This window comes from Macrotis lagotis, chromosome 2 (assembly GCF_037893015.1).
Source record: "Macrotis lagotis isolate mMagLag1 chromosome 2, bilby.v1.9.chrom.fasta, whole genome shotgun sequence".
NCBI lineage: Eukaryota > Metazoa > Chordata > Mammalia > Peramelemorphia > Peramelidae > Macrotis > Macrotis lagotis.
Window position 1 is genome coordinate 232,564,823 of NC_133659.1, and position 24,716 is coordinate 232,589,538.

At 34.2% G+C, this 24,716-nt stretch overlaps 2 protein-coding genes across 2 annotated transcripts in view; both read left to right on the plus strand.

Moving 5' to 3' along the window:
* Positions 1-24,716, plus strand: part of DNAH9 (dynein axonemal heavy chain 9) — a 546,775-nt gene that overhangs the window by 214,454 nt on the left and 307,605 nt on the right. The window lies entirely within an intron of this gene.
* Positions 1-24,716, plus strand: part of LOC141510872 (dynein axonemal heavy chain 9-like) — a 46,522-nt gene that overhangs the window by 4,756 nt on the left and 17,050 nt on the right. Inside the window, 6 exon segments of the mRNA XM_074220293.1 lie at positions 2,774-2,940; positions 11,188-11,597; positions 11,600-11,952; positions 11,954-12,058; positions 16,839-16,969; positions 17,293-17,419. Of these exon segments, the coding sequence (XP_074076394.1) occupies positions 2,774-2,940; positions 11,188-11,597; positions 11,600-11,952; positions 11,954-12,058; positions 16,839-16,969; positions 17,293-17,419 (1,293 nt within the window).

A 24,716-nucleotide genomic window follows, 5' to 3' on the forward strand; every position in this document is an offset into this window, starting at 1 on the left:
GCAATAAGAAAATGATAGAAATAGAAGGAATCAGAATAGGGAATGAAGTATTAAATCATCTCCTTCTGCAGATGATATGATGTGTATATATATATACGTTCTTGGAAAATTCCAAACACTCAACTAAAAAGTTAGTTAAAACAATTAATCATTTTAGCAAAGCAGCAAGATATAGAGTAAATCCCTATAAATCACCAGTATTTCTTTATGTCACAAAGCAGTGCAATAAGAGATAGTGAAAAAACCTCATTTTAAATAACTCTAAATACTTGAGAGTATACCTGCCAAAAGCAAACACAGAAAGATAGAAATAATATTATTTTAAAAAATTATGCAAATAAAATCAGATTTAAATTATGGAGAAATGTTCATTCTTCATGAGTTTGAAGGACCAATATAATAAAAATGACAGTTTTACTCAATGCCATCCCAATTCAGTTATCAAAAAACGCCATTTTAATCGGTTAGAAAAATTAATAAAATTAATTTTGAAAACAACATGTCAGGAATTTCAAGGAAAGTAGTTTTTGAAAATGTAAAGGAAGGAAGTTTTAGCAGTACCAGATCTTAAATTATATTATATGGCATTAATTATGAAAACTATCTGCTAAGAATTAGATAGATCAATGGAATAGAGTAGAGAGATTTACAGCAACAAATAAACATAATAACCTTTTCTTTGACAAGCATAAGCACTTAAGATTTTGGGATAAGAATTCATTATTTGGTAAAAAAAAAAATTGGGAAAACTGGAAAGCAGAGTGACAGAAACTGGGCATAGACTAATATCTTACACCATTTACCAAATAAGGTCAAGTAAATACATGACCTAGATATAAAGAAGATTTTGCAAGGAAATTAGAAGAAAATGGAACATATTGCTTATCTGACTTGTAGATTGTCAATTTATGAATAAATGAAAGATAAAGAGAAAAATTGGGTTTAAAATTTTTAATTTTGATTCCATTAAATTAAAAAGGGTGTAAAAATAAAATAAATATATCCAAGATCAGAAGACAAGCAGGAAATTTGGAGAAAAATTTAATTGGTAGTTTATCAAATAACATTTTTATATCTAATATACATAAAGAACTGTGTCAGTATTATAAGAATACAAGTCATTTCCCACTTGATAATTGGTCAAAGGATATGAATAAGCATTTTTGCAATGAATAAAACAAAATAATTTCTAGTCATATTAAAAATGTGCTATATAATTATTGATTAGAGAAATGCAAATTAAAACACCTTGAAATATTGTTTTACACCTACAAGATTGCCTAAAATGAAAGGAGAATGTGCCAGATGTTGACAGGAGTGTGGAAAAACTGAGACACTAATTCATTGTTGACTATTCAATCCTTTTGGAGAGCAATCTGGAATTATACCCAAAAAGTTATTATACTACCTATAACATTTGACCCAGCAATACTTCTACTTGGTTAATTTCCAGAGAGGGTTAGGGAAAAAGAAAAAGAATCTGTATGTTCTAACATGTTTTTACCAACTCTCCTTGTGATGATAATAAACTATAAAGTGTGGGAATGTCTGTCAACTGGGAAATGGCTGACCAAGTTGTGATATATGATGTGATGTGACTCCTACTATGCTATAAGAAATCATGAACTCAATGATTTTAGAACATCATGGAAAGACTTGCATGAAATAATGAAGAATGAAATGCAAAATGAAATGCAAAACCAACTGCAATATTGTTTTAAGAATGATTTTGAATGATTAAATTATTTTGTCTATTATAAATACTTTAATTATAAAGGACATAAGAAGAAAGATGCCATTTTCATCCAGAGAAAGAATAGATAGCTATAGGTATAGAATATTTTTACATTCTGTATAATGATAACCTCTATTCATTTTTAATGGCATCCTTGGATGGATGAGAGTGAGGAAAAAATGATAATTTTGTTCTATATTTGAAAGGAATGACAAGTTGTACATGACAGGATTTGGAGTCTTGTGTTCAATCATCTTTTTTTAATTGTATAATGTTATAGAAAAAGTTCGTTTTATTCAATAAACTAGCAATAAAAATAAAAAGAGAAATGATGAGTAGAGTGTTTTCAGAAAAACTGACAAAGACTTACATTAATTGATGCAAAGTGAAGTGAGAAAAACCAGGAAAACATTAAAGACGTTAACAGGAATATTGTATGATGACCACCTGAAAATGATTTAGCTATTCTCAGCAATACAATGATCCAGGACAACACTAAAGGACTTATGATGAGATTTAGATGTAAATCAAAGTTCACCTTTTTAACTTCATTTTGAGGGTCTGTATTTTTTGGTCTGTGTTTTCTTTTACAACATTGCTAATATAAAATATGTTTTGTAGAACTACACGTATATAAAACATATCAAATTTCTTTCCTTCTCAAGAAAAGAAAGGAGAGAAGTTGGAACTCAATTTTTTTAAATGAATGTGAAAAAAATGTTTTTACATATAATTGGAAATACCTTTAAAATTCAGCTAAATAGCTGAACAGATAGAATACTGGGAAATACATGAAAGAAAAAAGTTAAAGGTAACAGGGTTAGAAGTTGAAGCAGGGAAACCAAATGCTGAGGTTGGCATGAGCAAATTAAAAAAGAATAAAAGGTATGAAGAGTGAGGTAAAGGAGTTAGTGGGGATAAGAACACTATTATTGAATGGACAGTCCCTTTATGGTAACACTTTCTGGTATAGTAGATAAATAGACCCTAGGTTCTTTCCTGCTCTAGACTCTGATCACACTGAGATATTTCTTGTAGGAATTGCCAGAGAAATGGAACAACATAAAGAAGATGGCAGTCACTGTGAAACAGCATGTAGCTCCCCTGCAGGAAGATGAAGTAACAACTCTCCGTCAAAAATGTGCAGCATTTGGTAATGAACAGTATATATTCCGAGAGCAGTTCCATAAAGAAGCTCCCTTCAGGTACTGGCAGAATCCATCTAGTTGTCCCTTGGTGCTTGCCTATTAATTTCAATTTTTTAAAAAAACTGTCCCTTGATGATGACAATTATTGTGAATTGGTGACCTTTCTACTGTATAATCTATTTTAGAATAAAGATTAGTCAATGGCAAAGAGCAATTCAACAAATATATGTTATGTAATCATTCTAGGCATGGCACTGTACAAGTCCATGGAGATAAAAGGATAATAATGATGTAGTTACTACTCTCAAGAAGCACCTGCCTTGCAGTCTAGTAGTGAGAATTAAGGCAGGCTATCTGTTACAAGAGCTCTCTTTAGAGTGAGAGGATTTGGATTCAAAATACAGATATTTAGAATCTGTGTGGCATTGTCACTTAACCTCATTGGACCTCAGTTTCTTCATCTGTAAAATGAGGGAGTTGAGCTAGTTGACCTCTGAAGGTTGTAGAACTATGTCCCAAACTAAATTTATTATCTTCACTTTAAAACTTGCCTCTTCTCCTAACTTCTCAATTTCTGTTGATGGTGCCATAATTTTCCTACTTTTTAAGGTTTAAAACCTTGTTTTTTGTCATTTCTGATCCCTCTTCCTTATACAATTAGTGGACAGTTTCTTTTAAAGACAGTCCTTCCTTTCTATTAACACTACCCAGACCCTCATTACCTCTCTCCTAGGTTACTAGATAAGTTTCCTAATTGTTCTCCCTACATCATAATACAATATTTATATTTCGTACTTAGGTTCATACTAATGTAGGTGCTTATTAACTCCTTAAGGACTAACCACTGTGCCATTTTTTTATCTTTGTATTGCCAGTGCGTGTCTTTTCATTATAGGTATTTTAATTTGTTTAATTGGAACTCTTACTTGCTATTATAACAGCCTGTGCTATCATCTTAGGAACATCCTCAACATTGAATAACTTACTGTCCTTTGTTAGAGAATGGACTTGACTTTTGGAATAACCAAAAGTCATTTATAAATAAGTTGGTGAATAAGGTAATGATCAAGCTACAATATATTATACTGGGCTTTTAGAAGAGGTGGAAAAGAGAGTGGAAAAGAAGAGGAGATATGTTTGATGGACTAGTTCTGTAAATAATTATCAGAGACTGTCAAGTATATTTGTTAAAAGTAAATGCAATAACATCGAAATATCAGTATGTCTTTTCAAGATATTACATTGAATACATGCTTATTTTGCATTTAATTCTTACTACTATGACAATTTGAATTAATGTGCATATGATTACATGCATACAACTATGTGATCAATATTTTTCAGTTTTATCAAGATTGCTTTTCATATATTAACTATATTAACTGTATTATATCTCTAATAACATTGAAAATAGTGATTTTTGCTACTTATTTCCAATTTCATACCCATTATTTGGCATCAAGATAACTTTGTAAGAAAGAGAGCTTTAAATAATATTGCTCAGAGAAAAGTTAAGAAAATGTAGCTCTTCTCTTTTCAGAGATGAGGGATTATTGCTTATAGTGGTTAGTTTTGCTGACCTGAATTTTTTCTTTTTTTTTCTTTTTTTTTAGGTTTTTTTGTAAGGCAAACGGGGTTAAGTGGCTTGCCCAAGGCCACACAGCTAAGTAATTATTAAGTGTCTAAGAACAGATTTGAACCCAGGTGCTCCTGACTCCAGGGCTGATGCTTTATCCACTACACCACCTAGCTGCCCCGAATATTTTTCTTTAAAAAAAAATTCTTGGGGCAGCTAGGTGATACAGTGGATAGAGCACCAGCCCTGGTGAGGAGGACCTGAGTTTAAATCTAGCCTCAGACATTAATAATTGCCTAGTTGTGTGATTTGGGGCAAGTCACTTAACCCCATTGCTTTAAATAAATGAAAATTTTTTAAAATTTTGTTATCATTATTGACTTACTAGGTAGAGATAGAGGAAGAGTGATATTCAGAAAAGAAATTGATATGGAAAATATTTTTTCATTTAACTTCATTGAACTTCATGAATGCTCTTTTCATAACAATTTTAATGTTTGTCCTTCATTTTTGAAGAAGACCATGACATCAGGGAGATGATTCCATAACAAACACGTGAACTGGAGTTGAGTGAAAGGGTGTTGTGCTAAGTCACCAACTTCACTTTCTTCTTTGGAGCTATCTGGGTCCAGTGGCCATTATGAATCAGGATGATTGTGAGGCAATCAGGGTTAAGTGACTTGCCCAAGGTCACATAGTAAGTAGCAAATGTCTGAGGCTGGATTTGAACTCCCTTCCTCCTAAATCCAAGGCCAATGCTCTATTCTCTGTGTCACCTAGCAGCCTCTTCATAGCATTTACACACACACATATGCACACAAATATATAATAATTCCATATATTATTTTCAGAACAAAAGCTTTTCTCTGCTTCTTTTTAAATTTTCTTCTGCCCTCTTTCAGTTGCCCTCTTTTTTATTTTTTAAACATCACTAAGGACAATATTCACCTAACTCTTCTTCCAATTAAAAATCAAGAGAAAGAAATCAACAACAACAATGACAACAAGCCAAACTCTTGTAACAAATAAGCCTAGTCAAGCAATACAAATCTGTTAGGGACTGTTGTGTATGGGAGCACAGTAAACTATCATCATCTGGTGTCCTTGAGCACTAGAATCTTATTTTACCAAGTGCCACAGAGGAGAGGATATTTAAGCACTTGTATTCTGGTCAATAAATGAAGTACTAGGTGATCTTGGAGAACTTGTTTATCCTTGTCTTCCTTGTCTCCTGCCTCTTCAACGCTCGCCTGGGTAAAAATAGGGGAGTCTATAAAGGGGACTCAACAAATGACATCTGGATAGGACTCAATACAAATCCACCAAGTAGCCATGTTCAAAACTGTATTTCTCTGGGCGGCTAGGTGGTGCAGTGGATAGAGCACCAGCCCTGGAATCAGGACTACCTGAGTTCAAATTCAGCCTCAGACATCTAATGATTACCTAGCTGTGTGGCCTTGGGCAAGCTACTTAACCCCATTGCCTTGCAAAAAAAACCCCAACTATTTCTCTCTGAACTTTGAGTCTATCACCTCTGTCAGGAGTTAACATGTTCCATCATAAGTTCTCTGGAGAGAAGTTTGAAAAACCACAAGTTCCCAAATAGTCTTCCCAATTCTAAGAATTAGAGAATCATAAAATTTTATAGGTCTTGGAGTAAGATTGGTTTTTTAGCTAAGAGTTATTTAGCATAATATTCAAATCAAGTCAACTAGTATTTATTGTGTTTTTACTATAATATTAAAAATTAAGTCAACTAGCATTTTTTAAACACCTACTATATCCCAAGAAGTATGCTAAATGCTTGGGATACAAAGAAAAACAAATTACAGTCCCTGTTCTCAAGGAGTTCAAAGCCTAATGGGGGAAACAACATGTGGAAGATATATTCAGAATAAATCAGCAGTAGTCTCTGAGGGAAGACACAAGATTAAGGAGGCCTGGAAAAGTCTTCTTGCAGCAAGTGAGACTTTAACTGGGATAACTGAAGGACTTTAACTGAGATAACTGAAAGAAGGTAGAGAAGGTAAGAGGTAGAGATGAGGATTTACAGATTTCTAGGAAGGGGGATCAAATGCTTAAGTTCAGAGATGGGAGAATCCTGTGAACAACTAGAAGGTCAATGTCCCTAGATCACAGAGTATAATAAAAAGGAGTAAACTGTAAGAAAATCAGAGAGGTAGGAAAGTTCAGGTTATAGGACTTTTGTATGTAATGGGTAGGTACCTATGTGTGACATGACAAATGAATTGAGAATGGACTGTAAGCGGAAGATACTTGAGGTAGGGAGACCAGAAAGCTATTGAAACAGTTCAAGAGTAAGGTGATGAGGGGCCTGCGCCAGGAGGGTTGCAGTGTAAACAGTTGAGAAAGGATTGTATACTAGAGATATTATAAAGATAGAAATATCAGAACTTGATAACTGATTGGATATAGAAGATTAAAAGAGAATGAAGAGTCAAGAATGATACCTAGATTGGAGTTTGGGTGACTGGGAGGATACCAACATCCTCAATAATAATAGAGATACTAGGAAGATAAGATGGTATGGGGGAAAATAATGAGTTCAGTTCTGGACATGTCAAATTTAATATGTCTATGGGTCATTCATATTGACATGTTCAATAAATAGTTGGAGGTACAAGGACTGATACATAAAGGATGTTTGATTCTAGTTCCCTTTAAGTCTGTCATTCAATAAATCTGAGCTAAGCACTGAGGATACAAAAGGAGGTAAAAGATAGTCCCTTGCTCTAAAGCAGTTTCCAATTTAATGGAGGAGACAACAAGCAAATGCATATGTAAAAACAAGTATATCTGGGATAAATAATCAATAGTTAAGGAAGAAAAGACATTAGAATAAAAGAGGTTAGGAAGGGCTTCCCATACAAAGTGAGATTCTATCTGCAACTTGAGAAAACGCGGGAAGCAAAGAGGTAGGAATGGGGGTGGGGGTGGGGAGGAGAAAGCACAGAGAGAGCACAGTAAAAGAAACCTGCTGGAGCCTAGAGGTACATTACATTCTTTGTGGAATAATAAGGAGGTCATTGTCACTGTACTGAAAAGTACACATCATGATATAATTCAAGAAATGTGTTAAGTCTATTTAAAAACTTGCTAGCATCCTCTGCTTGTAGTTTAGGTTTTTCTTCCTAAAGGATTGATAAGAGTACTTGTTGAATAATAAACACTGAATTTGGAGTTTGGTTTTAATCTCCCTTGTGATTTTACCTTACAAGATTAATTAACATCTATTAAAAGTCCTGTTCAGTTCTAAATCTATAATCCTATATAAAAATGTACCCTATTCCCCTTTTCCAATTTTCCATGCTTCAGATTTAACTTGATTTTAAATGATTCTTCTTTAAAAAGAAAGCAGTGAGCAGATGCTTAGTCTTTGGCATCCTCTCTCAAAGGCTTTGACTGCTGACTAGTACTGAGTACTGACAAGTTCTTTAGTAGATTTATTTGTCCCATCCACAGAGTTTCTTTTTATATACAGAAAACTTTTCACTTAATCCTGTTCTAATTTCATTTAATATCATCCTGACAATTCTAAGAGGGTAGTGTTTTGACTCAGTCAGTGTATTCTGCATTAATTATCACTAATCTCTGTTTCAAAATAAATGAATAAACTCATAAAGATTGATGCTATTTTTGATATGCATTGTTTAATCTCTCAAGTGTTCTAGATGAATGGTATAAAAACATCAAATTATTTAAATCAATCAATTTATTTCTTGACTAAGCAATTTAACCTTTGTAAGATTCATTCATGACAATGACTTTGTAAGATACAGTCAATGGTCTGTTAAAAAAGACCAATGAATTTTTCAGTTAACAATTGAAGTTTTTAAAAAAAAATCTTCTTAAGGATATCTTCATCTTTGGTGGCATCATGTATTGGTATTAAAGAAAACATATCTTTTATTGTTTAAAAACTTTTGTTGATATTTTTTGCTTTAATGTCATTTGTATTTCCCAGAATTTCTCTTCTTCCTAGATGACACCTATTTTAAAATATGTTTATATTGATATTTTAAAAAATTATCCATATAATTTTCTGAGAGCTTTCTTTCCTCTATCCCTCCCATAAAACAATTTCATGAAACATATAATATTTTTAAAGACAGAAAAAGAAAAGATGAGGAAAAATCAGTATAGATGATTAATACATTGAAAAAAACTTCATCTATAATGTACAACACCTGTAGAATTCCCATCTCTTTGAGGGTATAGGTTGGGAATGTCTCCTCATGTCTCTTTTCAAGTCATTCTTGATCTTTGTAATTTTGCTACATTCATTTGGAACTTATTGTGTGTCCTTGTTCCGTCCATTTACATTGTTGCAGTTAGTTTATATATTGCTTTCTTGACTCTGCTTACTTTACGCTGTATCAGTTCATATAGATCTTTCCATGTTTATTAATTGCATTCATTATTTCCTATAGTGTAGTAATATTCCATATTATTCTTGTACCACAATTTGTTTAGCCATTTCCTAATCAACTGGCACTTATATTCTTTGCTGTTATTAAAAGTAGTGCTATAAATATTTTGTTATGTATGAGGACCTTCTTTTTATCAATAGCTTAATTGCAGTGTTAGCACAGCAAAGGAAACTCTGAGGCAAAGTGTATTTTAGTCACTATATTTGAATAACTCCAAATTGTTTTCCAAAATGATTATACCTATTCACAGTTCCACCAAAAACAAATTACTACCAAAAACATGAAATCTTAAGCCTAAAATATATTCCATATTTTTCTTTAAGAGAAACATGGGGGTAGTTAGGTAGCACAATGGATAGAGATAGGACATAGGAAAATCTGAGTTCAAATTTGACCTCAGACACTAGTTGTGTGACCTTGGGCAAGTCATACAGTACCCAGCACAAGGTATCTCCCTCTTCTTCCCTTTTTGGTGGATAGCCTTCTAATAGAGATTAAAGCAATTAGTATATTTGATATACTTTCTACTGTATTTCTTGAAATTTTAAGATATTTACTCCACTGTAATATATAACTTCCCTTTATGGTCAAGAGTTCAAGAAATCCCTATCCTGTCCTAATTATCTCCATTCTAATTAGTTTGCAGTTTTTTGATTTCGCCCTTGTCTTCTACTTCTTCCAGTCACACTGACCATTTCTCACACTTAGAACATACTCCCTCTATATCTCTGCCTTTTGAAGTTCAGTTCAGGTGCTGTATCACATGTGAAATCTCCTCTCTCTGACTGACATTGAATTATTTTTCCTCCAATCTCAAATGTCTTTGGATATCTCTTTTTTAAAAAATTATTTAATTTGTAATTTATGGAATAAAGCAAATATTTCCATAATATAGTATAATAAAAAAAAGATTACATTTGAAACTGCAAATCTGCCATTTAAAACTTGCTATTCCTTTTAAATATATAGCAATTATCATGTAGATTTCTTTTTTCCTTTTTTCTTCCCTTCCCTACTTTTCCCTAGAGATGAACACAATTAAACATAAATAGTTATGTGTATGTACATATTTATACACATACATATATACAAATGATGATGCTTGTCCTTCATTCTTGAAGAAGACCATGACATCAGGAGAGGTGATGCCATAACAAGCACATGAATTAGATTTGAGTGAGGGGATGATGTGTTAAGTCACCATTCTTTCTTTCTCTTCTCCGCCATCTGGGTCCAATGACCAGATATAAATCAGGACAATTGGAGTTGGCCCTAGATTCAAAGCAGTCAAGATTAAGTGACTTGCCCAAGGTCAGATAGTAAGTAGCAAATGTCTGAAGCTGAATTCAAACTCCCGTCCTCCTGATTCCAAGACCAGTGCTCTATCCACTGTTCTACCTAGCTAGCCATATATACATATATACATACACATATGTATGGATGTATGTAAAATTATTTTATACATACTTCTATTTAATTCTTTCTCTGGCTAGAGATATCTTTTACCCTTTTCATCTTCTATTTTGTATCATACTTAATTTTGTTTGTGTCTTAATCCTCTACAATTAAATTGCTAGTTTCTTGATGGTTGTCTATGATTTCTCCTCTTTCTATATTCAATATCTAAAATATCTCAAACTTAATAAGTACTTAATAAATGTTTCTCTAAGTACTAAATTTTTAAAGGAAAGTAGGTATTCCTTTGAGAGTGGTTGAACAAAATAAACTAGATGAACTTATATTGTTTTGAGAATTTACTTTCATGTAAGATAAATGTGATCTTTCTCTGAAGTTTAAAAAAGCAATGATGACCTGAGTAGAAGCAGGAGCAGAGTTGGTGGATGTCAATAAATGCCACTTCTCTCATTTAATGATTTCCACACTATTTGCTGGCATTTGCTTTTATCATCTGCTTTCTGAAGTGTATAAATGTGTTTATATCAAGTCTTAATGGAAGCAAAAGGATAAAGAAAAAATCTGGGAAGAGGATAAAAGAAGGCTTTTGATTCTGGCTTCTGCCCTCTCAGGTGTGAGGAAAAATTATCAAGCACAGTGTTTCTCTTTAATTAGCAGTATTCCTACCCCAACTTCCCATCCATTTTTACTAGAATTTCTCCCCATGATTCAAAATATTGTGAAGCTCCTGCTGCTTTTCAGTCTTTAGAGGCAGCAGCTTGAATTTCAGTCTGGTATTACAGGGAAGATTCTGGAAATGTTTCCATTGTAAGCTAGACTAGTTGATTTTTACTTAAGAAGTAAATAAATTATGTTTTCCAGGTATGATAGCATTAAGGCTCACCAAGTGTTGGACGCCAAAAACATTCAGATTCAACAAATGGAATCTTTTATGTCCTCCATTTCTGAATCCACAAGTTTGTTTGAAGTCAACATGCCAGATTACAAACATTTAAAACAATGCAGGAAGGAGATCTGTCTGCTGAAGGAACTTTGGGACATGATTGACCTGGTGAATTCTAGCATCAATAACTGGAAAGTAACCAAATGGAGGAATATTAATGTGGAGAATATGGAATTGGAATGCAAAAATTTTGCTAAACAAATCCGGAAACTTGACAAGGAGATGAGGGGCTGGGATGCTTTCACAGGACTGGACAATACTGTGAAAAACATACTAACATCTTTGAGGGCTGTGGCTGAACTACAGAATCCAGCTATCAGAGAGAGGCATTGAACCAGTTGATGCAAGCTACAGGTGTGAAATTCCTCATGAATGATGACACTACCCTTGAAGATTTGCTTAGGCTTGAGCTACACAACTTTGAAGAGGAGATTCGGGGCATTGTGGACAAAGCTGTGAAAGAGATGGACATGGAGAAAATTCTAAAGGAACTAAAAACCACTTGGACAGGTATGGAATTTCAGTATGAGCCCCACTTACGGACAACTGTCCCACTGCTGAGATCTGACGAAGACCTTATTGAGACACTTGAAGATAACCAAGTCCAGCTGCAGAACCTGATGACATCAAAATACATAGCCTTCTTCCTGGAAGAAGTGTCTGACTGGCAGAAGAAGCTATCAAACAGCTGATGCTGTCATTTCACTCTGGTTTGAAGTACAGCGCACATGGTCTCATCTGGAAAGCATTTTCATTGGATCTGAAGATATACGAGCACAACTTCCTGAGGTACATAGTGATGGAGACAAATTATGTTTCAAATATACACTAGTGAGGACAGGATCAAATTATCCCATTTCTAGATGTCTATTCCTTTTTTCTTTTCTTCTTTTCCACCAATGATTAACCCTATCAAAAAAAGAACAAGGGAAATAAAGGAGGTAAAAAATCATGGTAGATAATTTTACTCATTGAATAACAATTAGAAAAAAATTGAGTAGAAAAGGAAGTTGAAAATAAAATAATCAAATTTAGAACTGGTGGCTATTGGAATGCCCTATGCCAAAAATTGAGATAGTAATAATAATAATAATAATAATAATAATGATGATGATGATGATGAAAGCATTCATATAGTAGTACCCTTGGTACTGTGTCAAGTACTTTACAAATATTCTTTTATTTGATCTCACACAATAGGTGTTATTATTATCATCATTACCTTTACAGTTAGGGAAACTGAGGGAAAAGAGGTTCAGTTATTTGGTCAAGATTATGTAGCTTGAAAGTGACTGAGGACAGATTTGAACTAAGGTCTTTCTGATTCTAGATCCAATTCTCTATGCTCCTAATTGAAAATAAAACTCATGGCTAGCCAAAAACAAATTCCTTCATAATTAGATACTTCTATAAAGTACTGGGGTTTATAAAAATGAACTAAATACTAAATTGCACATTATGCATAGCCAAGACCCCAAGAACATATTCTCTGCCAATTATTACCTATTGTCTTTTCTTCCCTGAGTTTCTACCTTTGTCCTTATCTTTAATTATCCTCTTTAATTTATTCTAATTAGTACATCATTACCTTTGCTTATCTCAGTTGGATATTGGAGCATTGATGTGCTACTTTTTTAATAGACTGATGTTGCTATGGATGTCATTCATTGATTAATTCTGTCCAAAAAAAACCTCAAATTGTAATGTTCTAAAACATGATTCAGTTGTTCAGAGTTTAAAGCACATTTTCTCATAGAAACATCAGAAATGGTGGTTAGGTATCCAGGCTAGCCCACAGACAGCCATTTAACCAATATTTTAATATTGTCTATGTACAATGAAAAATAATAGAAAACAATAGGGATACAGTACTAATAATAGTAATCTAAGCTATTGAGAAAGGGTTGGTGATTAGCAATGTTACATAACTTGGGTGATAGAAAGGAAAACAAAATGGCTGCTGAAGATTCCAGATCTGCCAGAAGGATCTGAGAGTGTATCTACAGAAGGGTGTGCCATCCTGCTACTGTGAGAGAGGTAAAAGAGACAAATGATTTTTCAGTGTATACGATCAGGGTCAAGACCAAATCATTCCATTTTCAAATTTTCCTTTTTTCTTCTCTTCTCCCTTAGCCCAACCAAGAAACTCACCCTAAAAGTTGGCATTTCCATGAAGTTGGGGAGAGCTTAGAGGTCTAGCTTAGTTTAATATACATGCTTATATACCCATCCATAGTATATCTCACTCCTTATGGAGGTTGAGAGGAAGGACAAAATAATCTTGGCTGAAAGACTTCTTTAATAGGAGATCCCAGAATGGCAATACCAACAGGAAAAGGAAGTATGAATAAATTCCTTGCACAAGAACACATAATTTAGACCTAGAAGGTACCTTAGATATCATCTAATCTAATGACTCCATGTTATTGAGGAGAAAACTGAGTCCTTGGAGGGTCAATGAATGCTGTCATTCATCAAGGAAGTGGCAAAGTTAGTACTAAGACTCAGGTCTTCTAATTTAAATGCACCATCCTCTCCTCTCTACTTTATTGCTTCTCATAGCTATTAGGTGTCACTGTTATCTCATTGCCTTTTTTTTTGGCTTTTGCAAGGTGATGGGGTTAAGTGACTTGCCCAAGGTCACATACCTAGGCAGTTATTAGTGTCTGAGGTCAGATTTGAACTCAGGTATGCCTGACTCCAGGGCTGGTGCTCTATCCATTGTGCCACCTAGCTACCCCCTGTCATTGACTTTTGAAACCTGTCTCTTACAGGCAAGATGAAAGACTGTTATTCCAACCACTTATAAAACAAGCAGTCTCTTGCCCTCCCTGTTTCACTCTACCTTCATTATGACCACTGTCTCCCCCAAGGTTTGGTTTAGTCATTATGGGGATAAGATGGAGAGAGAAGAAAACAATTTTATGCAAGAGTTTTAGAAGTGGTAAATACCATCATGTATTATTGAACCATTGATACTTCTGTCAGATTCATGATCTGTTTATTTTATAAAGTACTTTGTATCAATAAGTGTCCTTAGTCTACTTAAACTGGAAAACCAAATGGCAGACCACCCCAGAATTTTTGCCAAGAAAATTCCAAGGACATTATGACCCATGAGGTCACAAAAAGTCAGAAATGACCCAACTGCAAGTCACACTTAAAGAATATTTGGAAATCAACAAATAGCCCTGAGACATATGACTTAGTGTTGTTACTAAGTAATTATTTTCTCTTAGATACTTTGCAATTAAAGCAAGTTGGGGGATAAGACATGAGGGATGGGGAAAACTGCCTCCATTAAAACTTTGACAAAATTGTTTTGTTTGGGGATTTGAGGTCCAAACATTCAGAAAAGAATGATGTTTTTCTGCTCAATTGTCTTGTGTGTGTCTGTTTATGTTATGTGTGTGTGTGTGTGTGTGTGTGTATATGTGTGTGTGTGTGTGTGCATGCTTCCATTTATGAGTTTGAAGATCTGAAGATCTAGGCAAAGAAGTTGATGAGTAAGTAGTGTGAGAGAGCTAAATACAAGGAATTAAAATATGGAGGTATAATTTAGCATTTTTCTCATCATTTCTTAGAAAATCTTCCTGGACTTGATTAGAATGCTATCTTCTAACTCATAAGAATTCAATTGGGTAAAAAATCATTGGCATAGAGTATTTATAACTATTGATTCAAGCCAGCTTCATATTAAGATATCTTAAAATTATTTATCTTTGATCTTCCAATACCTGAGTCACATATATGTTTTTTATTACATTTGTTTGGTTTATCATTTCAATGGTAGGAGAGGTCTTAATTTGTCTTTCCAGAACCCCTTTCTACTCTCTCATTTTATTACATAGTTTTATCAAAAAAATTACTAGTATTGAATTTTCACAATAATAGCATAAACTCCCATGATTTTCTTTTCTACTCAGAAGCTTTTTCTCTCACTTATCACCTCTCCAGGCTTACCCTTTTTTTCTTTCAAGATAAATTTGCTTCTAACTTCACTATTTCTATTAGATGTTCACCTTTTATCTACATGCATTAGTCTGCTTAGCAACCACTTCTCTCACTTACACAGGATCAAGTAGAACTCTTTTCTACTTATAAACCACCTTCTTAAAGAGCTTGAAGTAACAACAGCAACAACAAAATGTCAATTTATGCCAGAACATTTTGAAAAGGGTTAGTATCATTTTTTAGAACAAACTTTTCGAAAGAATTTTTCAAAGAGAACAAAATTTTAAGGAAGAAAACAAACCTTTATAAGTAAATGTTCTATATCAAGGTACTTCACAAATATCTCTTTGCACTTCACAGGAGTTCTAAGAAGTATTGTCATTATCTTCAACTTATAGCTAAAGAAGCTAGCAGGTTAAGTGATATACTATTGATCATACATTAGTGTCTGAGGCTGGATTTGAATTTAGGAGTAAAGGGGAGAGGACAGTTCTGGTAGCAGTTGTTTTAGCTAACTATCCTAGATCTATCCTTGATGAGTTCTAGAATGATCTAGATCCAGGAAAGGAGGTGAGGTGGGGGAAAGTGAGGATGACATATTACAAACACACACACACACACACACACACACACACATACACACATAATATATATGTCTGTGTGTGTGTGATATAACCACAAAAATAAAAGAGCAAATCAAGTAATTTTTGAATTTGTCATATTCAACTAGGAACCTTAAAAGTCCTCAATGAATAGTCTAAGTGTGTGTTTATACCTTTTCTATCTACCCTTGAAGTTTGTTAATGAATAAGTTGCCTAACTTTATAATGGGAGATATATGTATGTGTATCTTATATACATAGATATTTTTGTATGTATTTATACCTATTATATATATAAAATGTACATATGCATATGCATGGACAATAATGATAGCTTTACTCAGTGTTCTATCTATTATACAACCCAGTTGCCCTGTTTTTAGGAATTTCCTTCAAAGTTTTGTTGCACATTTTTCACTCTTAGCAAAATTTTCCTTTTCAGGTGAATTTGATGATTTAAAAAAAGCATCCATCAAAAGTCATTCAGAGTACAGTGGTAAATAAAGTAGATATTCAATAGAGGAAATGCATTTTAATTTTAATTTTTTTGCTTTTTTATATGTGTGACTCAGAAGCTGTTTCTTAGAACTGAAATAAATTTTAAGTGCTTCCATATCTAGAACTTTGCAAAGCTATTGAGAAGAGTTACTATCTATCCTCCTCCCTCAAGAATCTACCCTGAGATTATGAATTCTCACATAGTTGTATGATTTAAACATTATTTGCTTTTGATAAGGAAAAACTCTATAAACAATAGCTTATGTGGACTCTACAGACAATACAGACTCTTAGTTCTCAGAAATAAATGTCATACTTCTTATAAATATGATTCAATAGAAAATCATTGCAATTTAGTTGGATTCTTTTTCAACAGAGCTTTCTTTTTCTGAGTATTAAAATTCTGTGGAGAAAAACAGATTTTTTTATTATTCTTCCAGGTATATTTTTATGTTCTTAGGTTATCCTTATGCAAAACAAAATAAAACTAATTTTCCCACATTTCTATTTTTTAGGATTCTAAACATTTTGAAGGCATTGATATTGATTTTAAAGATCTAGTTTATGATGCTCAGAAGACACCAAATGTGGTCGAAGCTACCAACAAACTGGGTGTTCATGAAAGATTAGAAGATATTCAGAATAGGTGAGTTCCTTCTTTCTATCTCTTCCAGATCTTGAAAGCTGGGACTTGTGACTGTTTATGACAACATCACATGTCAGTATGTGTGTGGTTAGCAGAATATATATAGATATTAGATATTTATGTCAGTATGTTTGTTGTTATATCCATAAATACTATAAGTTTCTATGGATAGTTATGTTATAGTATTAGTTTTTTTTCACATATCTGAGTTAATTCCATTTTAAGTATATGTCAGTTCCTATGTTTACATGTACATTACTTTCTGTGTTTATGTAATTGTTCATTTATATATGTTTATATTTTTCTAAACTCTTTATCCTCAGATTGTGCCAGTGTGAGAAAGCCTTGGCTGAATATCTAGACACCAAGAGACTGGCCTTCCCCAGGTTTTATTTCCTGTCCTCTTCAGACCTCTTAGATGTCCTTTCCAATGGCACAAATCCACAACAAGTAAGCTATTGGGTGTCTGATAAAGCTTCAAAAAAACCTGTGGAGAATGACTAATCCACAGTTGGCCCTTTTTCTCTTCTTCACTCAATCAATACAGTCATAGAATCACATCACCTTAGAGTTGGAAAGAGCATCAGAATCAATCTAGTTCAAAACATGCTTTACTGAGAATTCTCTTAACACTACCCCCAACAAACAATCTTCTTGTTTCTGATTAAAAGCCTCCAGTGAAAGAAATCCTTTATTCCCTAAGTAGCCCATTCTATTTAGGGACAATTTTCACTGCTAGGAAATTTAACTGGCTTTTGCTCTTTCAAGAATCTCTACAGAGGGGTGGCTAGGTGGCATAGTGGATAAAGCACTGGCCTTGGAGTCAGGAGTACCTGGGTTCAAATCCAGTCTCAGACACTTAATAATCACCTAGCTGTGTGGCCTTGGGCAAGCCACTTAACCTCGTTTGCAAAAACTAAAAAAAAAAAAAAAAAAAATCTCTACAGAGACAATGATGTTGTCTAGTATTTTCAGTGCTTCATGCTCCTGCTACCTTCTCCATAAGCCCAAAGAAATATCACAGTTATCCCTGAAATTCTTTGTATGCTAACTCATATCCTGTAAGCTAGATTGCCTGTTAACTCCTTATTCTCCCTTGCCATAGGAATATGCACCTTTTTATATGCATTAATTGTAATATGTACCATTTAAGTACAGTTTGAAAAACCAGCAGCTGTCCAAAAAAATCTTGAACTAAAAAAATACAGTACTCCTATTTTTCCTGTCCTTTCCAGTACAACAACCTCTGCCAGTAATTTTTCCCCCTTTTATGATCCCTCACTTGCTCCCTTAAAAAAAGAAACAACAGAAATTGATTTTGTCCATTAAAATGAGGAAAGAGAAAGGAATGGAAGATGAATAAGGTTTCTTTTTTCCTGGACTAATCTCTAGTTTGGGGAACCCCAAAACTTAAAGGACTCTGCCCAGAATACCTAACTTACTGGTCTCAAATTCTCCAATAAATTGCAGAAACTAATGCAACCTGAAAAGAGAAGGAAAAAATGAATGTCAGGGATGAACCTAAACTAGGGAATGAAGAATAGGGAAGGGCAGTATGTATGACTGCAGTAGGCCTAACAGTTCAAAAAATGAACTGAAATTTAGATGAGGCTATCTCCCCCAGGAGCTGCTTGGGGATAGGGGCCAAGTCTGATGAAAACCAAATTCTCCAACAAGGAAAGAGACTGAGGAAGTATGTAGTCTGATATCAGAAGTATGCCTATAATCAAAAGACAAGAAATAAAAAAACTATCAGAGGAATATAAAGAAAAAACACAACTATCAAGGAAGTACTTCATCTCTAGAGATTGTTTTATTTTATTTAAAGAAATTAAAAAACTAATCTTTGGGGGTAAAAACTCCAATCCAAAAACAAAACAGAGAATATTAAGGGTTTTTGAGTGAATAAGAAGGTAAAAATGGAATTTAAAATGGAGTAGTAATGATTATAGAGAAACAGGTCAAAATCATCATTGACTAAACTTCACAACTTCTCTACAGGTGAATCAATGGATTTTTTTTAGGATGAATAATTGGGGATGAGGAAGGAGGAAGCCAGAGAAGAATGTGTGATATACTTTAGTCAGGCCCATGAATGAACAAAAACAACAACAAAATGGAGATAACTTCTTCTTATCAAGGAGAGAGGATACTGGAGAAAAGGAAAGATGGCAGAAGAGAGGGATTGAAATTAGATGACTGAAGTCAGTATTGCAAAGTTAGTAATTTTCTGACATGAGATTTTAAATTAGGTCTTCCTGACTACAGGATTCCACTGCATTTTCTTCATGAATTGACACAAAAGAATAAGACACAAGAGATAAAAGGGACAAATAGGGAAACTGGTTAGAAGAAGGAGAATGACATTCAGGACTTCAGTTTTATCCATGAGGACTTCAAAGAGTTTAAAGAATGAATAAAGTAGCAGATAGGTGATCCAGTAAATAGAGCACCCACCCTAGAGACAGGTGGGCCTGATTTCAAATCTACATTCAGACATTTAATAATTACCTAGCTGCATGACCTTGGGCAAGCAAATCACTTAATCCCATTTCCTTGCCCCCCAAAAACAGAATGAATTAAGAAGTATATATACTATGAACGAAAAGTTCAAATTTTATAGAAAAGGAAAAGAATAGGGCAAATAAATCTTCCTTAGAAAAAGATGTAGAGGGGCGGCTAGGTGGCGCAGTGGATAGAGCACCGGCCCTGGAGTCAGGAGCACCTGAGTTCAAATCCGGCCTCAGACACTTAATAATTACCTAGCTGTGTGGCCTTGGGCAAGCCACTTAACTCCATTGCCTTGCAAAAACTAAAAAAAAAAAAAAAAGATGTAGAAAAAAATCAGATCCCCTTATCTCTTCTTCTTGAATAATAAATTCATCATTAAGGCAAGTAATAAATATATCATTGGCTCAGCAGAAAGTTTCGGCAGTTGTCCAGATAGTTGAAACTATATAATACCATGCATTTATTTAAAGTTTGTGAATTATTTCTCAAACTTTTATCTGATTCTTCTGTCTAAAGCAGGAATTCTTAACCTTTTATCATGAATCTATTTGATGGTCTAGTGAAATCTATGGATCATTCCTCATAATCATGTTTTTAAACATATACACAGATAGATATGATTACAAAGGAAATCAAACTTTCATAAAAATAAAAATGAAAATTTTTTCTATTCAGGATCTTTGCTCTCCTCCCTCCCCCCACCCCCAATCCCTAAAAACAAATCTATCCACACATAGGGAATATCTTCCTGCTTTTCAGTTTCTTGTTGCTTTCTATGCTCCTATAATTGAAACTGTGATAGGACATGGTAAAGTGAAAAAAGTGCTAGACTAAACCAGGAAGAACTAGCTTTTAATTATACCTTTCAAAGTTAGTTGATCATGAGCCAATAATTTATGCACTTTGATCAACAGATTTTTCATCTAGACAATAAAAAATACCTGTAGTCTCTATCCCACAATGTTTTGAGATACAAATGAGACAATTTATGTAAAGCACTTTATAAGTTTCAATATGCTCTAAATATGTCCATTTTAAAGAAATGGAAAAGAAATCTCTTTAAAATTGGAAAAATAGCTTGTTATTGATGTCCTCAATTTTCCCATTTTGGATTCTGTAGTACGATATTGACATTAAATCACCATTGAGGAGAGTGTTAAAAGTTGTCTCCTTAACTTACTGTCATAGTTACTGATACTTTAGAGCTATATCCTTGACTTCTCTCATTCTTTGTAATATAGTAGGTATCCATCATGCCCTTCACTCTATTGACATAACCATCACTCTAGTTTTAGGCCTTCTCATTTGGTATAGTGCAATAGGTATCTAAATGGTATCTCTGCCCCAAATCTCTCCTCTCTCCAAATATTCCTCTGAGAAGTTGCTGAAGCATCTTCCAAGGCACATTTCTGACTATATCACTCCCCTAAGAGAAATGCAGTATATAGAATATAAGGTATATACAGTATATGTGGTATAGTGTTCAGAGTGCTGAGCCTGGAGACAGAAAGATCTGAGTTTAAATCCTATTTCAGTCAGAGCTATGTGACCCTGAATTAGTCATATAACTTTTGCCTGAATCAATTTCCACAAATATAAAATGGAGATACTAGTATTTATATCTATGATTGTTGTAAGGATCAAATGAGATAATATTTATAGAACATTTAATGTGGTATATAGCCATAGTTGGCACTATTCAATAAATGCTTATTTACATTTTTGTTTCCTTTGTTCCCTAACTGATTAATTCCAGTGATCCACTATTTACTTCTGAGATAAAATACAATTTTACTTAAACTTACTTTTCTAGGTTTATTATATTGCTACTCTTCACAAACTGACCTTCAAGTTGCTCCTTATACACAACAATCCAACGCACATCTCTGTACTTTTTTAATGATTGTCCCCCTGTGTCTGGAACATGTTCCCTCTCCTCTTCCTCTTAAAATCCCTGGTTTCTTTCAAAGTTCAGGGCAAACACCACCTTCCTCATAAAACTTTTTCTTTTTTAAAAAAATATTTTCATTTATTCTGTTAAATATTTCCCAATTACATAGAAAAAATATTTTTAAATTCATTTTTAAATTTTTGATCTCCCAATTTTTTTCTTCCCACCTCCCACTCCTTCAATGATTGAGAAGGCAAAATAAATCATTTATACATATGAATTCATGCAAAACATATTTCTATATTAACCATTTTGCAAAAGAAAACACACGCGCACACACACACACACACACAGGATTAGAACGGCATTTTTCATCATGTACCTTTTGGAATTGTCTTAGATCATTGTCAAAATCAGAGTATCTAAATCTTTCACTATTGATCATTCTTGCAAAACTGATGTTATTTTGTATATGTTCTCCTGCTTCTGTTCACTCTATTAAACTTATTCTGATTCTCCTAAATGGGATATAGTGCTACCTTACACACCAAATACCTTGTATTCATTTCATGAAAATTACTGCCACTTTCTTAGGTGGACATTTTATTTAATAAAAGATTATGCCCAGAAGGTTTTTCTGGGGTATGACCATTATGCATACTACAATTTCTTGGAGCTGTTGGTGAAATTTGGGTGAAAAGTGGTCACCAAAGATGGAGTAGCAGCCCTTAAATACATTTGACAAGCCTTCACACCAGAGTTCTTGGCCTGGAGTCAGGAAGTTGTTTTTTTTTTTTCAGTCATTTCATGTGTCAAACTCTTTGTGATTTCATTTAGGTTTCCTTGGGAGAGATATTAAGAGTGGTTTGAAAGTTCCTTCTGAGGGGACTAGGTGGCACAGTGGCCCTGGAGCACCAGCCCTGGAGTCAGGAGTACCTGAGTTCAAATCCAGCCTCAGACACTTAATAATTACCTAACTGTGTGGCCTTGGGCGAGCCACTTAACCCCATTTCCTTACAACCCCCCCCCCAAAAAAGTTCCTTCTGAAACCCATTTCACAAATGAGAAAATTGAAGTAAATTGGCTGTGATTTGCCCATGGTCACACATCTAATATGCATCTGAGGCAAGATTTGAACTCAAGAAGGTAAAGTTCCTGACTCCAGGCTTGGAATTCCATTCACATTGAACAACTTACCATGGAGTCTGGGAGATCTAAGTCCAAATCTCACCTCAGACATTTCTTAGTTGTGTGACCTTGGGCAAGTCACTTAATCTCTTTTTGTCTTAATTCACTGAAGAAAGAAATGGTGAACCACTCCAGTATCTTTGCCAAGAAAACTCCAATTGGATCATAAAAAGTCACATATGACCAAATAGTGTGTCAAAGAGGAATAGGAAGAAATGAATTAGAGGTGGGTCTTTTGACTCCCCAGTTCAGATATTGTTCTTGGCTAAAAAGTTCTGCTAAACTCAAAGGTGAGTTAAGGGGATATCTATTTGAAGCCTGTGAAAACTTTCCCTAGCTAAATGAGCAGATGAGTATAATTTGTTTCAATAGTCATAAAGATATCTTAAGCAGGTTCTGTGGAGCACTTCGAGTTTAGTCATCCCAAGCCATTGTTTGTCACCTTGACTTTTACTTTGCCCCTGGACTGTGAAGACTTTGGAAGAGAAAGTGAGACTGACAACTTGTAACAACTTAAACTTTGCTTCACTTAAATCCAATTCATGTGCAAGTTAATGTCTTTGTTTCTCTGAGAAAAGGACAAACAAAAACAATTTAATAAAAGATGCAGAAAAAGAACTCTTGTGAAAGATATAAAGAGATAATTACCTCTAGGAGAAGCAGAATTGTTAGAAGATCTGAGTAAAAACAGTTCTCTAAAACAAAGTCCTAATTTGGGGCTATTTTCCTAGAAGTGAACTGTTTCCTAGAAGCTAATTTATAAATCACTTTGGGGGTTGGGGGAGGGAAAATTTGAAGTTCATTTCTAGGAAACTATGAATCTCAGAATTGTTGAGGAGTGTGGGAAATTGATGTATTGTATTTGTGTCATATCTGACAGAAATATGGATTTCAGGTTTTTATTATAAGACATATACAGAAGAGACATCACTGTATATGGGAAGTCATGATTTGAGGCAAGAGAGATGGTAGAAAGTAGAAACTGACAGGAGAAACTGCTTCTGGAAGCCAGGTTAGTAAAAGTTGACAAAAGAACAACCCAAATGAATAGCTTTGCCATTGATTCATGGAAAATGATCATGGAAGTTCTAATCCTGTGAGCTGATTGAGAAAGCAGAATCACTGGCTGCTTGAAGAGCTAACTAGGGAAGGTTTTTCCTTCTTCTTAATGCTATCTACAGCTTCAGGGAGGCTCAGCTCCTTAGAGATTTACCTATGTTGCCTTTTACTGTCTTCTATGACTTAGAAGAGGAAAACTCAAATCCCAAGCTTTAAGGGAACTGATTTTCACTGAAAGAATATAATACAGCTTAAGTGCCCAGACAAGGGAACAGACCTCTAGGTAGCTTCACAAAACTCATGCCTAAGGTTGTTGTTTGCTAAAAGAACTTAATATTGTTTGAATGTTGTGGAAAATAACTGTCTATCAATGGAGCAGAAAGCCTCGTGAGCATAGTCCCACAAGAATATGACATGTTGTCCCAACAGGTCTCTAAAGTGAACAAAGGACATCACGTCTTGCTAGAGTTGTAAATTGCCTAAAGTACATGGATTTTCCTGCGCATGTGCTCACTGTTAGATTTCAGTACCTAGGTGTCATTCTTCCCCATAGATACTATTTGTATTGACATAAGATTGTGAACCATATTTGTAAGTGAAATATTATGTTTTGTTATATGTTAAGTTATAACTTTATCTTCTTTTGTAAGTGTTTAATATTTAAGAGTTACTATCAACACTTTTGGCTGATTTGTTTAAGTGAGAAGCACTCTAATGGGGACCTCAAGAGTCACAGTTGTGAAATTAATATAGACTTCCCCCACCACAGTTACTCCTAGGACTCTTGACAGTGAATTGCAGTTACATGACTAAGTTTTCTTTTTTCTTTTTTTTTTTTGGGGGGGGGGGGGGAAACATCACCACCTGCCAGTGTGGATGAAGGAATCATAACTTTTGGTAAGAGCTAGTGGTGAGCTTCATGTGCAGGCTAATTGTGTATATATGTGTATGTAAGTGCTTACATACACACACACATACACACACACACACACACACACACACATATATATATACACTTATATGTTTGTGTAAATATGTGTATGCATATTTGCACAGGTGTATGCATATGCATTTTATCTTCCCTAATAAAATATAAGC